The sequence below is a fragment of the Phoenix dactylifera genome, chromosome 14, assembly GCF_009389715.1.
Source record: "Phoenix dactylifera cultivar Barhee BC4 chromosome 14, palm_55x_up_171113_PBpolish2nd_filt_p, whole genome shotgun sequence".
NCBI lineage: Eukaryota > Viridiplantae > Streptophyta > Magnoliopsida > Arecales > Arecaceae > Phoenix > Phoenix dactylifera.
In genome coordinates, this window is record NC_052405.1 from 5547983 (window position 1) to 5567715 (window position 19733).

General features: G+C 39.1%; 2 protein-coding genes across 2 annotated transcripts; one reads left to right on the forward strand and one right to left on the reverse strand.

Annotated features, from left to right (window-relative positions):
* Window positions 1–3520: 3520 nt before the first annotated feature.
* Window positions 3521–7425, reverse strand: LOC103708088 (probable serine/threonine-protein kinase At1g54610). Its single transcript, XM_008792861.4, has 7 exons — window positions 7065–7425; window positions 6674–6958; window positions 5737–6054; window positions 5206–5433; window positions 4929–5029; window positions 4726–4846; window positions 3521–4076 (listed from the first exon to the last, which is right to left on the reverse strand). The coding sequence occupies exons 1-7, from the start codon at window positions 7269–7271 to the stop codon at window positions 3705–3707; spliced, it is 1632 nt and encodes a 543-aa protein (XP_008791083.3). The 5' UTR covers window positions 7272–7425; the 3' UTR covers window positions 3521–3704.
* Window positions 7426–13138: 5713 nt separating this feature from the next.
* On the forward strand, window positions 13139–18371 carry LOC103708087 (probable inactive shikimate kinase like 1, chloroplastic). Its single transcript, XM_008792860.3, has 10 exons — window positions 13139–13426; window positions 14795–14841; window positions 14945–14999; window positions 15139–15211; window positions 15305–15392; window positions 15498–15580; window positions 15692–15821; window positions 17637–17727; window positions 17823–17887; window positions 17995–18371. The coding sequence occupies exons 1-10, from the start codon at window positions 13240–13242 to the stop codon at window positions 18061–18063; spliced, it is 888 nt and encodes a 295-aa protein (XP_008791082.1). The 5' UTR covers window positions 13139–13239; the 3' UTR covers window positions 18064–18371.
* Window positions 18372–19733: the final 1362 nt, after the last annotated feature.

The following is a 19733-nucleotide window of genomic DNA, read 5'->3' on the forward strand; positions in this document are numbered from 1 at the left end:
GGAGCAGATGCACACTTTAGCATCTGTTATTTGTCAGCAGATGAGGGAGGAGATGAGATCCATGATGACTGCAGAGCTGGCCCCCATCAGACAAGAGCTGAAGGAAATTAGAGCTCAAATTGAAGCCACAGAGCAGCAAATAGTTGGGGTAGGTGCCACCCAAACATTCAGATCGATAGAGCTCAAAGACAGCTTGAAGGCCATTTCCGAGAGTCTCAAAGAGTTGACAAAGCCAGATGGCAATGTGGGCACCCTAGTTGCCCAACTTAGAGGCAGAATTGAGATGGCAACCTTAGAGTTTGAAGCACTTGTGGCAGGTTTCCACAAGTCACAGGGAGATCACTTTAAGACTCTCATGGATTCTATCAATGGCTTCATAGATGCAGCCTGTAAGGCTTATGCACAAAGTACAATGCCCCATGAGCAACGACGCCGATGATGGATATCCTATAGGATCTTCTTTTTGTAAATCCTAGGCCATTGTGAAACACTTTTGTACTAGAAATCAATACTTATTATGACTCTTCCTTTTGTACTTGAAATCAATACTCTTATGTACTAACTTCAAAGACTTACAATGACATATGAATGAATACAATTTCTTTTTAAAATCTTGTGTACATTGCCAATTCTGTGTATGTGTTTGATTGTGTGATACAAAGAAACAGGGGGAGCACATCTTGTGATAACTATGTTAAACTAAACGATGAGTATGAAATGAATTCCACAAACAAAGGGGGAGTAATATGAATGTCACACCTTGAGTATCATTTGTCCCCTTCATTGTTGATGACAAAAAGGGGGAGTAGAATATTGTAAGGGGGAATAGAATATTGAAATATGAATATTGAAAAATATGGATATTGAAAGGGGGGTATAGAATAAATATTGAATATGGTTATTGAAGAATATTAATTTTAAGATAATTGCCCTTCTGGAAAAGAAAGGGGGAGTCAAAAAGAATCTAGTTTTTAAATTATCTTCAGCATCAATATATCATTCTAACTTGATTCAAATTCAGTTCATATGATAAAATCATTTAAGAACTATAAAGATCAATCCTATGCACAAGGAAATTTAAGTGATGCACATCGTATCTAGTTCAAATCAAAACATTATACTTGTATATCTGATCAATACTGTGTATATGTTTAAATTTCAAATTTTGCATATACTCAGTGTTTTGTCATCATCAAAAAGGGGGAGATTGTTGACCCCCTAATGGATTTTGATGAATACAAAACACTAGAGTAAAATTCCATTATATCTTAACAATTCGATTGAGGAATTCATGTGTTTTACTTAGAAAATTGTTAAGAAATGTCTAGGCAAGTTCCCACAATTTTTATGAATTTATTGAAGAATATTTTGAGCTAAAGAAAAAGTTCAGGGACAGCCGAGACGTCTCCTGATAGTTTCAGAGACGTCTCTGGCACAAACAGGAAGAACTGGCACACTTGGAGTCGTCCCCGGCACCTGCCGAGTCGTCCCCGCGTTAGCGGAGTCGACTCTCTCAGAAGCGGAGTCGACTCTCTCAGTGGCGGCAGAAAGACGTTTCTCAAGGGATATGCGCGAGACGTCCCCGCTGTACGCGGAGTCGTCCCCGCAAGCAAAAAGGAGACTCCCCGAGACGTCCCCAAGATGGCGGAGACGGCTCTCTCAGGGTTTTCCAGAGAATGGTTTTTGCGGTGATAAGGAAGCGGAGTCGACTCTGAGATAGCGGAGTCGTCCCCACGCATAAAGTGGACACAAGCGGAGACGTCCCCTGAAAGAGCGGAGACGACTCTCTCAGGGAATTCCAGAGGGCAAGTTTTTCGGAGACAAAGAAGCGGAGTCGTCCCCAAAGAAGCGGAGTCGTCCCCACTCAAAAAGCACAGACAAGGCGAGACGTCCCCGTAAAGTGCCGAGTCGACCCCAGATAAAGTAAAAAGTAAAATCCTGTAGGTGAGACGTCTCTCGCTGTAGCGGAGACGTCCCCGGAGCGCCTGGGACGCGACTGACAGCTTTTCAGGTTTGATTTTGAATTTCAAATCCTTCTCTTTTTGTCTCTAACGGCTATATTTGCTTTTTGGGCTATAAAAGGGACCTCTTAAGTGGTTCTCAACAACTCTTCACCAACCCAAAGCAAAATCATTCAAGAGAGAAGTTTGAAAGAAAAGCTCAAGGGAGTGAGTGCATCCAAGGAAGGAAATCAAGTACTTTCAAGTCTCCCAAGTGATTTCAAGCTCAACCACTCTCGCGCGCTCGGGAATCAAAGCTCACACTCAACCCTACGCGGTCTACCTTGGAAGAATCAACATCTCCCACGCTTCCAACGGCAAAAAGATTCTTCCGGGTTTCATTGTTCATAAGTGCTATATTTGCTTTCTAGAGCTTTTATATTCTTTTGTACACTCTTTTATCGTGGTGCTTGTTCAAGTCAAGGGACTTGGAACAAGGGAAAGGCGTCCCAAGCCTAAGAGAAATTGGGGGTTTAGGGTTTGTTGTGAGCCCGGTGTAAAACAACGAGTTGGGTAGTGAACTCGCAAAACTACCGTACTGTAATCTTGGATTATAGTGGAAATACCCAAAGGCGCTTTGGGGAGTGGATGTAGGAGCAGTGAAGGCTCCGAACCACTATAAAACCGTGTGCTTGTGGTTGTCTTCTCTTATCCCTTTATCCTTGCTTTAGTTTATATATTTGTGTGGTTTAATCTTAAATTAGTCAAAAAGTTTTTTAAAACACCCAATTCACCCCCCTCTTGGGTGACCATCTTTGGGCAACAATTCCTTTTGAGGGGCATTGGGATCCAATGAAGTTCTAAATTTAGACAGAAGATCTGCTAAATTTCTTTGTTAAAAGAACAAATTGTTTGTTTGAACTAAATTTTGTTTCTATGTTGACCCCATGCAGATAAGTGCATAACAGAATCCAGCTAAGAAATATGTTTTAGACTACTTAAATATGAAGCCAGCAGTGTACATCTCCTTGAGTCAGCTTGAGTGATTCAAATTTTTCCCATATTGTTTCATCCAAATTTAGGTCCTGGTGGAGGAGGGAGTCAGATGTGCAGCTGAACTCAATGAATAGGTTGAGCAAGCATGAAATCCTAGTTCATTCATGTCCTAAGCTTGAAAGGCTCTAATTGAATCAAGTCACTTTGTCAAAGGAAATTTGTCACCACTCTCATTACAAAGTAGCTTTATTCCCTTCCTTGCTCTACTCTCTTAGTGGTTAGTGCACACATGCAACATTTAATTTATACATCTCAAACTCTAATGAGTAAAAGATTATCTTGTTGCAATTCTAAGCGACGCGTTACGATTACAATTTCTCATCTCATGGGGCAGGGTGGAAGTTTCCGAGTTGCACCACTGCATGGGCAGAGAATCATTATTCAAGAAATCTTTCTCAATAAGCTGCGAAAAATTCAAGAATCATCCAATAAATTTATAGATTACTGGATAACTTTCTTATGTTCTAAATATTAGGGAATAAGCTGCTGCAGCATTGCAAAGTAATAAAACAAATCAGGAATGATTAGAGAAATTTTCTGTCACTACTAAGGATCATATTCCTTCCTTTATTATATCTTGGCATACTGCATCTGAACCTCAATACTGTACAGAAATCAAAAAAGAAGAAGAAGAAGAAGAAAATGGATAGAGTAGAATGGCATGTCTAAGAGAGAGAAGAACTAGAAAGATCCAATACAAGGAACTGTTCAAGCGCCAGCACCAAAAACTTCCAACTCCTTTCCTTTGGTTCTTCTATGGATTCTTGTGTTTCTTCTGAGATCCATCAGTAGCCCGATAGAGGATGGCCTGAGCGATCTCATCAAAGAATGGGAAGGAGCCAATTGATGTTCCTCTTTACTTGTACTCTTCCTTCTGGCAGTACTCTTGCCTGGCAATGCACCACCAGAATTTTCTATTGCCTCAAAGAATGATGAATCAAAAGAAGCATCTGCTACAATGAAGGATGATGTTCCATTGCGTGGATCATCCAATGGGAACCCGACCGCTCCATCTTGGTGCGGAGGAGGGAACCTCTCGCTTTTGCTCGTGACGTTCGCACAAGTCATCGGCCTCCTCCGCTGGAAATCAAAACAAGTTGTTAAAGGCAATGAAAACAGATCATATACAGAAGTTTCAGTAAATCCACAACTGAGAGCTGACTTTTGTGATCCTCGAAATTCAAGACTAACACTTAATTAAAGCAAGATGGTTTATCACTGTTGTGTTGTAGGAAATGTGTTCTCTAATTTTTATGATTGACTACCTAGCTCACTAAATAAGGTAACACCAATTGGATTTCTTGTAACAAACTTTACAAATGCCAAACTATATTTTAATCTGTAGGTATTCTCCATTCCTCCTCTCTTGATTCTTTTTTTCTAGTGGGACTTCTCCTGCTATTATGATCTAACTACAAACAGCTATCATGACTGGCTTAATGTGAATTGAAAGCTTAAAAGTTGCAATACCATGACATGCGTTTACCTTAAGTGGACTTGAGATTTCTAAGCCATGGGCCACAGAGAGAGAGAGAGAGAGAGACCTAGATCGGGTTTCCCTTTCTGGTATGGCTAGCTGACTCCAAACAGCTGCCATGACTGGCCTAATATGAACCGAGGCTTTGAAAAATAGTAGTAATAATGCAATGCTACACTATTTGATTACTTTCAAAAAGGTATTATTCCGCAAGAAAAAAGGAATTGAAATAAAGAACTGGTTAGAATGTACATCTAAGTTAACTTGCAGCTCAGCATTCGCCTCTGGTGCTGGGACTGCCCTGCTTCGCCGATGATGGATGCGGGCTTTCCTTGTAACATCACCGTTTCCTTTCCTGTCAACCCTTCTTTGCCTGTCAAGCACAAAGAAATTAAGTTCATTATCAGTTGGAAACTATTGTATTATGATCTATGTACAAGAGAAGAGATGCTTACCTTCTGGCCTTCTCATCCCTCAATTTCACATCCATTTCTTTGCTAGGAGGATACTGAGGTAAGCTTGATGGCTCGCAGGCATAAGGCTTTGTGGTGAAGAACTGGAGCAAATGCCAAGACCAGTTAAAAACAAACATGAATAGCCTGGAAATATCATCTATTAATTCCCATCAGAGATGGCAAGCATTCTGGCTAATGTTTATGACTCGAGCACTCGAGAAATTTAATGTATCAAAATTTCGATCTAGCAAAGGGTGCAGATAAAGGAGATACTCACTTCACTGTTCAAAGCAGCAGTTGCCGTGCCTCGCTCATCTGGGTTGATTGCAAGGAGCGTTTCAATGAGAGACAACGCAGATGCTGAAAAATCTTTGAAGGTTTCTGCTATGCAACGCTTGTAGTGTTGCCGTGGCTTAACAATAGTTGCATGGGGCAATTTTGACTTCTTCCAGTACTTCTCTGAAGGGGTTCCACATAGCTTAAAGATCCTGTGCAATTGTTCCACCTAAATGAGCACGAAAATGGTTATGACATCTTAGAATGAAAAACAGTTCTAAGTTTTGGTAAAAACATAAAAACGTGAGATGATAGCGATCAACTCATGGACCTTGAGAGGCATGTAGAAAATCTATATAGCAATAAATGAGGGAGTAAGAGAAGAAGTTTAGCCATAAACTAGGAGTGGTGGTCATGAAGAGGAAAAACAGAATGCTAACATTTGCTGTAAGTCTGAAAATAAGTTGGAGAGAATGCTGTTACAGTTAAATATTAATATGACAATGCTTTTGAGCATGAAAAAAGAAAACACCTCTGTTCGTCCAGGCAATATTGGCTTCCCTCCAAGCAACTCTGCCAATATGCAGCCGGCACTCCAAAGGTCGACACCAACGCCATAATAAGTGGCACCTAATAGAAGTTCCGGGGCACGATACCACAACGTAACAACTCTATTAGTCATGCGTTGTTTGTGGTTAGGATCAAAGGTAGAAGCTAGTCCGAAATCAGCTATTTTAAGCATTCCTTCATTGTTGAGAAGCAGATTCGAGCACTTGATATCTCGGTGCAAGACACCTCTGCTATGGCAATGCTCAAGACCAGATAGTAATTGTTTCATGTAGCATTTGACCTGTCCAAATGATACGAGATAAGAAATTCAAGGTACAAGGAACCTACATTAACAAGATGAACTAATAGAGAAGCTCAGGCTTGCATCTCACGCATAAAAACACAGTTAAATAGCTATAAAAAATGTTGATGAATAGATGAATTGCTTCTCTCCATATACAGAAATTTTTTTTTTTTAAAAAAAAATCTACTTTGGAATTCAGAAATGCATAACATTGGTCTTTAACCACAAGGATTTCTTGCAGAGAATATATAATAAACAACTGGACAATTACTGTGACAAGTGGAGAAAAATTAACTAAAATTGATCAAATGCACATCAATTATAACAAATTTTCAGCTTAAAATTACCTAATTTTCTCTACATCCTATTATCTCACCATATGATGGATACAACACATCCAGTCTCAGATTTCTGCTCAAAAGTCCAAACTTCTCACTCCCACTAGAAGTGCAAACAACTCCAACAAAACCAATAAAACAGCAGAACAGTGTTCAGGGGATGAGAGAGAGAGAGAGAGAGAGAGAGAGAGAGAGAGAGAGAGAGAGAGAGAGAGAGAGATTCGAATAAGGGAAAGGCCTTTCTTTTAACAAACTAGATAGAAGTCTAGAAATAGTACCTGGGGCTCGGTGAAGCGGACGCCGGGGGCGGAGGCGAGACCGGCGAGGTCGTGCTCCATATACTCGAAGACGAGGTAGAGCGCGGCGGAGACGCGGGAGGTGGCGAGCCCCTCCAACCTCACCACGTTGGGGTGATCCAGCCGCCGCAGCACCGCGATTTCCCTCACCATGAACCGCACGCTTTCCGGCTCCACCGCCTCGAACCTCACCTTCTTCAGCGCCACCATCATCCCCGTCTCCAAATCCCTCGCCTTGTACACGTTGCTATACGTCCCCGATCCGATCTACATGCCCCATAAACCCAGCAAAATTCAACAAATTACCCCCAAAAAATCGATAAAAATCGGTTCTTGATGAATAGTAGAGGTTGGGAGCAGGGGAAGGGAAAACCTTGGCGAGCTTCTGGAAAGCGTCAGCGCGGCGGGGCGACCACCCGCGGAGGGCGTCGCCGGCGGCGGCAGAGAGCCAGGCGGGCCACACGGCGGGGTCCCTGGGCGAAGACGGGATCCGGGGGTTGTCCGAGACCGTCGGAGAGCGGCCGGCAGCGGCGGTCTCTCTGCCAGCGGCGGCGGGTCGCTTACCGAGGACGCAACCCATTTGTCATCTACCTCGAGTTCCCGCAAGTGGTTTTCTGGGCTGGAAATGGTTTTCCGGGAACTGGCGTCGGAAACGTCTGGTCACCGCCGGCGAGAAATATTTTAATCTCTGGAACCGTGAGAGCAAGATGGAATTCCGTCGCTGGAGTCTTTCTCCTCCCCTGCTCTTCTCCTTCGCTTAGAATTTGTTTGGAGGGAGTAGACGAGATGGGCCCCGGTTCTAGTAAAATATTGCAGAATTGACACTGACGTTGAGAGAACTTGCTTAACGATTTCATTTGCTTATTGTAGAATTGAGATTTTTCCGACATTGTTCCATTAAATTCTAATAAAAATTGCAGTTTATTTTGACATATTAACCAATAATTAATTCTTTTCTAGGTTTTTGTATTGAAGTTCTTTGAATCTTGGCAGATAAGTCTGAAATTTTTTTATTTGTATAAGTCAACATTTTGGATCAGATAAAAATTTCTTAATTTTTATGCGAATCTTATTAAGCAACTTGATAGATTTAATATTACTAAAAGTAATAGCATTGCATACAAAATATTAAAAATTGAAAATCAGTTAGGACAACCATATTTCTTGTTAGTAGGTGGTGGTATAATTTAAGCTCTCCGACAATTATATTCCATATATTCAAGAAAATATATTTAGATTAAAATAATTTAATTTTTGAAAAAATGAAAGTAAATGAAAGAGTATAAGTTTTCATTTAATTAAGTTATGATCATTTATTGAGCGTAAAATTAAAATTTATAGAATAGCTTCCACAAAAGTTACAGCAATGCTATGTATATAGTTACCACATACTTATAAATATTACAATGCGCAATAAATGTTACTAAATATTTACATAATAGCTATCAGAAATGCAGACTTGTGGTCAAGGTTATAAAACAAGTTTTATTTTTTTAAGCATCTAATATTTAGATTGTCCACAAATATGAAATATACTGCAAAGATGATTTATAAAAATTGAGGGTCTTCGACCATTCATTTTTAGAGAACGTCCGGCGATTATTGCCGAAATGTGACGTTTTACAGGCTGTGCATATGTTTCGGAAGACGAATAGAGCTGCTAACTGAATGACCTCCTTCACTGCTTATTATTTTGGAGATATTTTCTGAATCCGTGTGTATATATTTCTTCACTACTGTAGAATATTTTGTTTTTTAATTCAGTATGCAATGCTCGAAGTTAGTGTGAGATGTTTGTGTTAAAAAAAATAAAAATAAAAATAAAGGTGGTTGTTGAATGAATTGGAAGCCGGGATAGTTTTGTAGTTTCAGTCAAGTGTAGGGGCAGATGATGAGGTCTAGTTCAAAAAACGTCTGATGCGGGGGATGGCGGAGTCAACTTCGAGCAGGGCTGTGTGCGACATGGAGTGGTATTTCTTCAACGGCGGCGTCTCAGTATGCCACGTGTCGTGTGCTTTAAATGTCACCTGACCACGGAAGTTAATGTCTTCACCCGCTCGCACCGCCCGCGGGTTTATAAATGCTCCTGATCTGCTGTTATGTTCCCAAACAGCAAAGAGCGGCTCAGCGTGGTTGGTCAATCACAGTCGTCAATTCAATTGATCAGCCAGGTCTTATCTCAGCGTACGGAGCCCTCCTTGGTAGGTGCAAGATGGGTGGGTTGGATCAGGCAGGGATTGTATGGACCACCCATTGATTGCTTGCTTTGAGATATGTATAGATGGATAGATGATAGTATTTTTAGTACTTTAAGATTTGTGCATTATTTTTATTTATTATTATTATTTTTGGTTCAACAGCTGCTTACTCTACTCTAGTGTAAGTGCAGCCCATCGAATCAAGAGTAAAAACCTGGCATAGCGGTGCAGAAGAGGCTCCTTGATGAGTTCATAGGATCTCATCAAAATATTGAGCCGCATAGGAAGCGACCCGGTCTGCGGCACGATTCGTCTCCCAGTGGACATGCACTACTTGAACAGTGCTGCATCCTCCCATCATTTGTCTGATGTTGTAGAGTAGAGGGCTCACATCCCCCCTCCACCTCTTTTCTTGTATCCAATCTATTACCGTGGTTGAATAATCTCGATACTACAAAGATATAAAATGAAAGTCAAATATGTTGAAATTTATGAGTTAACTTTGGGCTCAAGGTTTTATATCTGATTGAATGAACTACCTAATATATTACATATATGCAAATGTTTATGCATGTATGCATGCATACACAAATATACATATGCATATGTACATAATATATAATATTAAATTTATTTAAATTTTTTTAATTGAAAAAATAATGACTCGTTAGAACATATTTGAATTTTATACTTAAAGTAAAATTTATCTTTTCAATTATCCTTGTTCATGATTTATTTTTTTTTTAGCATGTAACGAATGTTATATTGAAAAAAAAACTTCTCAAAGATATAATATTTGATACTAGTTGAGTGCATAAAACCTGAGTTAACCCTGGTAGATATATATATATATATATATATATATATATATATATATATATATATATATATATATATATATATATATAGACTCAATCCCGAAGCCAATTAATTTGATCCTTCAATGGACTAAGATTGGAGAAAAAATTTAGGCATGAAACCTCAATGCATGTAGATCTGGGTTTATTAACACTTGAACCCGACCCAACCTGATAACACCGCTTTTGAGCAAGAACCTGAATTCAATTTAAAACATAAAATTTTAAAATCTAATACATTAATCATGCCTAGTTGCATCTTAATAGGATTTTAATATATTTACTGTGTCATTATGCCTTAGGTTTGACTCACAATACTGTTTATGTAAAATGATATGATCATTTACAGCATAAGATTAGTCAGCTTCGGATCACCAAGAACAAGCACTAGTAATAATATAGTTGGGATCTAGCTAATCAATTTTTCCAAGGATAAAATCATAGTCTTCAAGGCAAAGTTGGAGTCCAAGACTTGGGGATTTTCCAATGCACATGATCTTCTAAAAAGTCATAAACATGGATTCGATTTTGTTATTGAAAAACTTATCAAAATTATAGACTTGGGGAGCTCATAGTATACAGTAGTAAGAATAGATATGGTGAGAGTTTTGATGTCAATACATGCTGTACTCTGAGGTTTATTTTTCTTTTTGCAATACAAAGTCATCATCACATCTCCGTATTCTGGATTGGGGTGAGAAGAGAAAATAAAAACCAGTTCTGTTTGCATTTTCTTGATCTGATACCTAAGATTTAATACCTTCAGTATCAAAGCAAATCTCTACAGTTTTGTGAAAACAGTGGTTCACAAATTTATGCAGTTTCAGAAAAAGATGAGTAAAATCCATTCAAGTTCAATATGATCATCAATCATGCTGAACATAAGAGTCAGTTTACCAAATCATTTATGACTTTGCCAAGATCCATCCTAAGTATTATACTAATTCATAATCATAACTACAAGTTTGCTAGAAGAAATTTATGTTTGGGAGTTAAAATGGAAGCTAGTAGTCCCGAAGGAACATATCATTGGTTGCATTCCTTTATTGCATGTGAGAATTTAAATGTTATATTTTTCATATTTTTATTTTGTTTAAAGTTAACTAGCATAATAGCATGCACCCTACTTGTTGAGTAACAAAAAAAATAGTAAAATAAGAAATCATACCTTGGTTGTGTTACTAAATGCCAAGTATTTATAAAGTATTTTATATAAATAGTTCCAAAAAATAAATTTTATTCTATGAATAGCTATGTTGGATAATTAATTCCAATAATCTTTTTTTGGTTATTTTCCATTAGCCTTTGTTACTATATTGGCTAATTTGTTGTATGAGGTATTAATTGAACTTCTTGTAAAAATCTAGCCAATGATTATCAAGATAATAATAGGCAATATTTCCATAATAACAATGACAAAATATAGCTGAAGGGCATCATTATAATTGGAATGTGCTTTAGTTTCAGGTGCAAAAAAAGAGTCAAATTTGAGTTAGATGGAAGTTGCTTTGAACATAATTCGGTAACTTAAAACACCATTCTCAGTCTAAAATCGCCTGCTTTTTTGTTTTGCTAACAAAGATAAACTAAATATTTTTATTAATTGAACAATTTTAGAATCAACTTCCATTTAGAATACCCCATAAAGAGTTGAAGCCGCTAGTTGAATACCTTATAGTACAACCTTGACCTTTAAATAAATGGTAGATTTTGTAATGAAAGACTCGTAGCTCACAATGAGATTCTCTGATAAGAAATTCAGCTCCACCGGAGAAAGAAGAGTCAAAAGCACCATCAAAATTGAGGTTTACATAAGAACCTCAGAAGTAGTCTGGAAGATTGGAAATTAATCAGTTATTGCACAACTCAACCAAGACCTGCCATAAACTCAATTAAGTCAAAACTTAGTTAGACAAAGCATAATTAGTTCATAGGATTAGAGTTCCAAAAAAGATTATTTGATTAGTCTTTCTTTTTCGGATTTTGAGAAAAGAAGCACAACATTATTATTATTGTTGTTGTTGTTATCATCGTCATAATAGAAGAAATTATTATAGACAAGGAAGAGCTGATTTCCATCTGCTATCCTATACCTGGCCTACCCCATCTAAGCTGGAGTTTAGGCCTTATGTTGACCGGGCCACTCACAAAATTAGGTATCTATTATTGTTGTTGCTGCTGCTATGGTTGTTGTTGTTGTACTTATATTTATGATCATAATCATCACCGTTGTCATCATTATAGAAGATATTAATATAGACAAAGAAGCGCTAATTTCCATCTGCTATCCTAAACCTGGCCTACCTCATCCAAGTTAGAGTTTAATCTCCACTTAGACCGGGCCATTGCTCACAGAACTAGGGATCTATTAATCAGAGATCAAAATAGGGTCGTCTGTAGAGTGCAAGAGGAGGTTGTCTAGAACTCAATCATCTTAGTTTGAATGGTATCTGTTGGGGGAAAAATGAATCGCCCAAAACACGTGGGTACATCGCCAGCACGTGATGACGAGCGCAACGGCAGCAACCTTCAAGGCGCCCGACCTCAGAGGGTCCGACCTGAAAGCACCCACCCTCGAGGCGCCTGACCTCAGCACGCCCGACCTCAAAGCTCGCGGCCTTGATCTCGGCCAAGTCGAACCCGATCGACCTCAAGTCCGAAGAAGACTCGGTCAAAGGACGAAGCAGACTACTCTACTCCATCGGAAATCAAGCCCCTCTCCTCCTCATCCGGGATCCAATCCCGCGATCTCCGCCTGAGCGACTGTCAACAATTAAATGCGCACGATCTCCACGGACCTCCAGCCAGCCCGAAATCTCAAGCCATCCACGGCAACTCATTGACTCACTCAATCACGTTCAGTCATCTACGGCAACTCATTAATTCACACGATCACGCCCAATCATGACGGTAACTCATTAATTCGCACAGTCACATCACAGGTAACCCTGGCACCCCTCCTATAAAAGGGAGACTCCCTCTTCTCAGAGAAAATGACTTCTGACTTTTGACTTCTACATACAATCTCTCTCTTTCTCCATAAAAATTCCTTCTGACTTAAGCATCGGAAGGCCGACGCCGAAAACCTCGGCCGGCTTCTTGCAGGTCCTCCGGAGGACGCGACCCGCCGATGCACCACCTATCGGAGCTCCTTCTCAGCCAGTGGTTGTCCTCAGGTCCAGTTTCCAGCAACAGTACTCTCTCTCACCTTCTAAGCAAGAAGTGGGGGCTTGTTTCCAATGGCCCCTGCGAACCCTAATTAGTTTCCTACTTCTTTGGGTAGGGGCTCGGTCTGCCCTGAGTTCGGTGTTTGGATCCAGATGGGGGATGTGGGCATTGGATAGGGTGAGGCCTGGAACCGCTCACTGTTCTCATAAAATTGTGTTCAACCGCCTCTCGACCACTCCACGCACAGAAAGAGGGAGAGGGAGGAGAGAGGACGGAGGCAGAGGACGGACGGAGAGAGAGAGAGAGAGAGGAGAGAGGGGGAGAGATGGGGCCAAGAGCCATGAGCGTGTCCGGCGCCCTTCTCTTCCCTCCTTGTCTCCCATCCTGTTCGAATTCCTCTGTGAAATCTTCCTGTTTTCCCTTGTCGCAGAGTACAACCCGATCTCCCCGCAAGTTGGTTCTCGTTCGAAGACCCCAGAGCAGGAGAAGCTTTCGCGCCCATGGGTTATCCGGTCAGTTCTTCCTCCCTTTCTCTCTTTCCCCTCTCCTTTATAGTGCTCTCTCGCCAGAAGGATGGGAAAAGCTCTGATATTGGCCTTTCTTGTCCGGAAGCTCAATTTGAGTGTGTTGCACCGTCGAGGCCTTTAAAGTTGAGAGCTTGATGCGATTTATAGCCGTATCCAAGCCACCGCACCTTGAGGCTTATCAAGTAGAGGGCTTTATGCCATCTATATGAAGATTAAGCGGAATTTTATCTGTGGTGCCACATTTGATAGTTGATAGGGAAATAAAAGAAGAAAGATGAAATCTTGGAGAGAGTTAGTGTAATTGCATCTATTTTTCTGCTTTGTTTCCAAGGAAGGAGTTAAATTGGTGGAGCTCTGGATGTTTCTTCGGTAAGCAACCATCTGAGTCGATACAGTAGAGCTTAGGGGAGTGACCAATGTCTAAGTTCGAGACATAAGATGAGAAAGAGGGAGAAAATTTTCTCAAAAAGTACAATTAGATTATGAAAAAAACGAAAGAAACTAATCTTCATATGAGAATGCTTAGTATTGGAAAACGTATAATAAGATTATGTCAGGAAAAGCTCCAGAGCGTTTGATATAATGCCAGGGTCCTTCGAGTGTTAATCATATGCTATCTCTATATATCACCTGACAACACTAGATGCTAGGATCAGTTTCTGCAGTCAAAAGTTTTTCTGTTTTGCCCGACTTTACCTGTGTAAATTTGACTTTTCACACCTGTGTTATATGCAAAAGATCTATTGTTCTGCATTCTTAGCAATGGACTTGATTTGATAATTTCTGCAATAGAATTGATCTAATTGCATTAATTTCCTTGCTTTTTTCCTTTATCAAGAAAGGATCTGAAGTTTAATGGTATTTCAAGAAGGGGATATTTACCTAGCCTTGAAAGAATGTATAGCAAATATTCCCGCAGAGGGGGCTTTGTTGATCAACTGTAGAGCGATCTAGGGCTTGGTGAGCTTCACATCAGATAGGTGTATGTCTCAAAGGAGGTGAAAACACATCTTGAAATTTTTTGCATGGAACTCAAGGATTTTCTTGTAACAGAATAGACAAACTCCAGGCCACTGGGTCATGCAGCTATTTTCTGTAATTGCTAATCAATTAAATGTACTCTGTGTCTATTGCTTGATGATGCTAGACATGGCATTTTTCTGTGCACCAATTTTTTTTTAAAAATCCAATTCTTTGTTCCTTGTTGGCTTGGAGGAATATTTTTCTTGTTGCTTATAAGGAGCTCTATTTTATAAGCTCTTATTCTTTTGTCAGCACTGATGTTGGAAGGAATTGTTTTCGAACATGGACTCCATGCTCACCAGTTTCATGCTTGTTTCTTTTTCTTCTTAGGTTCTAAAATGTCCATTGCTGAACTTGAACCATCTCTTGTGGTAAAGGTGAAACATTTTTATTGTTTAACTCTGATGGAAATGGTTGTCCTTTGTACTTTAAGCTGATTACTATGGTGCTTCCTTAATATGCATGCAATCTTGGATGCAGAAGAAAGCCTGGGAGATCTCTGATGAGTTAAAAGGAACATCCATATTTCTTGTGGGTAAGTTCCACTGTCACAATATGTGCACTATTTTTTTTCTTTATAAAATCTAGTATGAGTGCACACTGATATATTAAGCATATCAGAGAAGAGACGGATTCTTCTTGAAACTGATAGTATTGATGTCTGTGATTGTTAGGAATCAATTGTGCCATGAAAACTAGTCTGGGGAAGCTTCTAGCTGATGCATTGAGATATTGCTACTTTGACAGGTTTTGTATCTTCTTCCATGTGACAGTAGAGTTTGGCTCTGACCTTGAGTTGAGTGTTTGATTCTTTTTTTTTTTTCTTAATTTTCTAAATAGTGATAATTTGATCGAGCAAGCTGCTGGTGGTGAGTCTGCAGCTAAATCCTTTCGAGAAAAAGATGTGAAGGGATTTCGCGAATCTGAGGTGTGTTTTGAAGAGTGTTGACCTTGATCATATGATGATATTACATGTGGCAAGTTAAGATTTTCCTAGTTAAGAATATCGCAACTTGATTACATTTGTTGCCAGACTGAAGTGCTTAAGCAGTTGTCATCTATGGGTCGTTTGGTGGTTTGTGCAGGGGATGGTGCTGTCCAGAGCTCAACTAATTTGTAAGATTAATTCTTCTTTTGCTGCAACAGTCTTACCAGTTATTCATCCACTCTTCTTTGTACCAGCATGCTAATATTTCTGGCTAACTATATGTCTTGTTGACTTTTAAGGGCTTATTTGAGGCATGGGATTTCGATTTGGATAGAGGTTCCCTTAGATTTGTTAGCAAATGAGATACTGAAGACTGATGCACCATCAGCCGACAAACAACCCACATCAGATTCAAATTTCTTTTCAGAGGTCAGCCCACTATCCTGATATCCAAATTTTATGCAATAACTACCTTTTTGTTTGTATTACCTTTTTTGAAAGCAATGGTATAGCTAGCTATGTTTGTTTTACAACTGCTCTTGAGGATGCAAAAAAACAAGGACAAGAAATGTGAGGATATTTTGTTCGGAAATGCCCTTTTTGGAATGGAATGTCACATTTCTGGTGCTCCTGACATTATGCGCGCTCCACAGCTGGCTGTCTTTGCGTATTGGCTTTTATAGGGTCCTTTCATTTTTCTTAGGCTTGGTCGGTTAGTATCAGAAAGCTTAGTCTACTCTGAATTGGAAAGAGGATTTCTTACAAGCATAAGAAATGTTAATGCAATGTTGTTAAGCTAAAATTTTCATTTCTAGAACTGAATTGTTATTTTCATTAAGTCTGTGCCCTAATGTTCTACAGAGACAGATGCTTTTTGTCATGTTGTTACCTATTATGCATGCTGTGTTAAATCTTTCATCATTGAGTTCCCTCGTGCCAATTTAATGCATGCTTCTATGAACAAACTGAGTCAACAGGACTTACTCCCAAAGGCCAAAACTGAACCACATTAGTATTTGAAGAAACTAGGAAGGACATGCAATAACTTGAGTCATGAAGGAAGACATTTCACATGCTGGTGGCTAATAAGATGTGATGATTTCCTCTGTATTAATTAATTAAAGATGATGCTATCAAACAATTGGTCGAGTTTAAATAGAAGTCAGCGATAGCTTGAGCCGTGAAGGGAGACATTTCACATGCTGGGGGCTCACATGATGTGATAGTCTTCCTCATTAATTAATCAAAGATGGTGACATCAAATAGTTGCTGAAGTTTATATAGAATTCAGTTAATATACAGATTTATTCTGAGGGTTATCTTGTAGAAATTTTCTTCTCCTCTTCCTCCTCCTTTTCTTCTTCTTCTTTCGTGATCTACTTTTCTGATGCGGGACGGGATTTAAGGAAGAAAATATGAATAGAAAGGGAAGGGGAGGGAAGATCTGGAATCCACCAGATGTTAACACAATGTTTTCATTCCAAAATACACGGTGGTCTGTGTCCCCACCATTTTCCCTCCTTGTGAGAGGTTATTCTGATTTGTGAACATTTAGTTTATAAATATTACGTAGACAAATTTGATTGGAAATGCTCAAAGACAATCTAGGGAGGGTTGAAAAATCAGTTAGCATGCTCAGGAATAACCAAAACATGGTGGAAAACAAATAGTTTCAGAATCTTCTTGGAAAATCAGTTAAGCATGCTCAGGAATAACCAAAACATGGTGGAAAACAAATAGTTTCAGGATCTTCACTGGTAACAATTTCAGATTATGAGCCATATTTTCCTGTGAGGTAGTACGAGATGAAATCTTTAACAAAGATGTCCCAGTATTATTATCTTCGTTTTTAGGAGAGCAGCTGGACTACCATTCAAAAATGAAGTTGTTATAGAGAATCTTTATTTTTGTCTTGTTTGTTGATATTCTTAAGCGCTTTATATATTGCCAGGACTGCCCTAATGGAATTAGATTTTTGCTTCTGTTTGTTTTGATGTTTATTTAGATCTGATTCATGCTTTTGAACTTTCAAATAAAAATAAATTGCTTCATTTATCGTTTTATATCTTGTCTATACCTTCATTCACAAGCCTTCTGATTATTCTCATAACTTGAAAGCATATTAACAAACATACGATATCCCTCTGTCTGTACCAGCTCATGAGCACCGGATATTAAGCATCTTGCACATATGCTTGGTTCAGTGCGTCTGTATCCTATCTGGCCTGTTTGTTTGTGGCGCAGGTCCATGCACAGGTACTGGACGAGCTTTCCAAGCGTTATAACGAAATGAAAGGAGGATATGGAACGGCAGATGGAATCGTCTCACTCCAAAGTAAACAAATATGGGAACCAGCTCTTGTTTATGTGACAATATTAGCCTTCATACTCTGAGGAAATAGGACTAACAGCCTTTTTCAACTGTTGCAGGAGTAGCCTCCCAACTAGGATATGAAGACTTGAACTCTGTTACTCCAGAGGACATGGCAGTGGAGGTAAAGAATAGGAGTTTTGTAGAAAAACCTTGAAAGGAGAATATGTAATACTTGAGTGCAAATTCAATTGATTGGACTTTGTTCTTTGTCTGAATGACATGCTTCAGGTTCTGAAAGAGATCGAGAAACTGGCTAGAGTGAAGAAGATGATGGAGGCTGCTGCTAGGCCATTTTAATGGACAAATGCACCATTTTACATCGTCATTGCCATATAGAGAGTTTCGTGCTTATTGGATGCATGGAGCATTTTCAGGGCCCAATCCTAATTGTCATTCACAACTCCAAGAGTGCTTCATGACACTTCGAGAAACTCATCACTGTCCATGAAGGAGCAAAGTAATGTTATTTCCTTTTGCGAGTTACATTGCATAAATACAAGACATTGTTTATAAGCTTAAAGGTCTAATTTCATATGCTTCACATAATTTGTTTTCAACCAAACTACACATACAATTTATTTCTATGCTACTGATGTGCGGTACGATCACCGAGTTAGCTGGAAGCCTTATTGTCTTGGAATATTGGGGCTGCAAAGCCAATGCAAGCACAAAAAATTTAGTTGGGCAACGGATAAATATATTGTTCTGTTTGGATTTTAGGTCTGCTAGAAGAATATTACCCAGTTATGGTCCAGGCAAATTGGCTGCCCCATGACTTGAACCTACATCATCGCACTTGGTCAATCTAAACCTTTTAAAGTTGCACTAAGCAATCACCTCTAGATTTTAGGTGGATTGTTTTTTCTTTTAATGTTTTCTTGTTTGCTGCACTTCTCGGGTTAAATGATTTAATTGTGCTGGTCAAGTTATTGGTCAGAACCTTATTGTCAAAAAAGAGAAAAGAGTAACTACTTCAGGCTTGGCTTGCTTAACAGTTTACAAGGACCATTAGTAGCTGTACTTAGAAAACTTCTGCATTTTACATGTTGGTCAATGAATCAAAGCTAAACCTTTCATTACTGTGGTATCCAAGCAATATATACTGTAATACTAAAAAAGATGTATGATATTTTTGTTCAGTCACCTAGAACAATGGCATGATATTTCAGTCAATCTAAAGTTTCCAGTATAGGTTAGACTACGAACTAAGGATACAAGTTGCCTTTAAACTAGCATTTTAGATTATCTGAAGGCCGAACGGAATACATGCAGTCTCAGGACAGAGCTGTTATTATTGCAGGTGAAGTAAAGCCAAGTGCATGGATTGACCACTGTTAGATCCCAGCTTTCTAGCATATTAATAAGATCCTCTCTCTCTCTCTCTGCGCGCTTTTTTTTTCCCCTCGTTTCAACATTGATAGGATCCTTAACATGTGCTCTCTGCATATGCAGAATATCTCCTCTTGGGCTGCAAAGTTAATTGACATAAACAGGAGGATTTTGATGAGTTCTTCAACATAGGTGAGTGTGTGTGAATGCGTGCGCACATGCATGCACTTGTGTGTGTGTGTGTGTGTGTGTGAGAGAGAGAGAGAGAGAGAGAGAGAGAAGTTTGCTTATAAACTGCATGACATTGCTTAGATGAGGATAATATTAATACACGATGAATGGATATAAGAACACAATCTGAAAAAGAAAAGTTAGAATATCACAAGCACTGCCAGGTTCATTCAGGTCACCAGTAAGATGATGGATCAAGGAATTAATGTTATAACAATAAGATCAGATGGTCTAGAAGCTGGATATGACAACCAACCAGAAGGAAGCCAGAAAAAGAAGAAATGTACTAAAAGTAGTGAAATAATATGCAGCCATAAGATCACATTAACGTTTCAAACCATGAAGACAGATGAGTTTAAACCAAAAAGAAAAAAGAAAATGAAAAAAAAAGAAAAGAAAAAGAATGA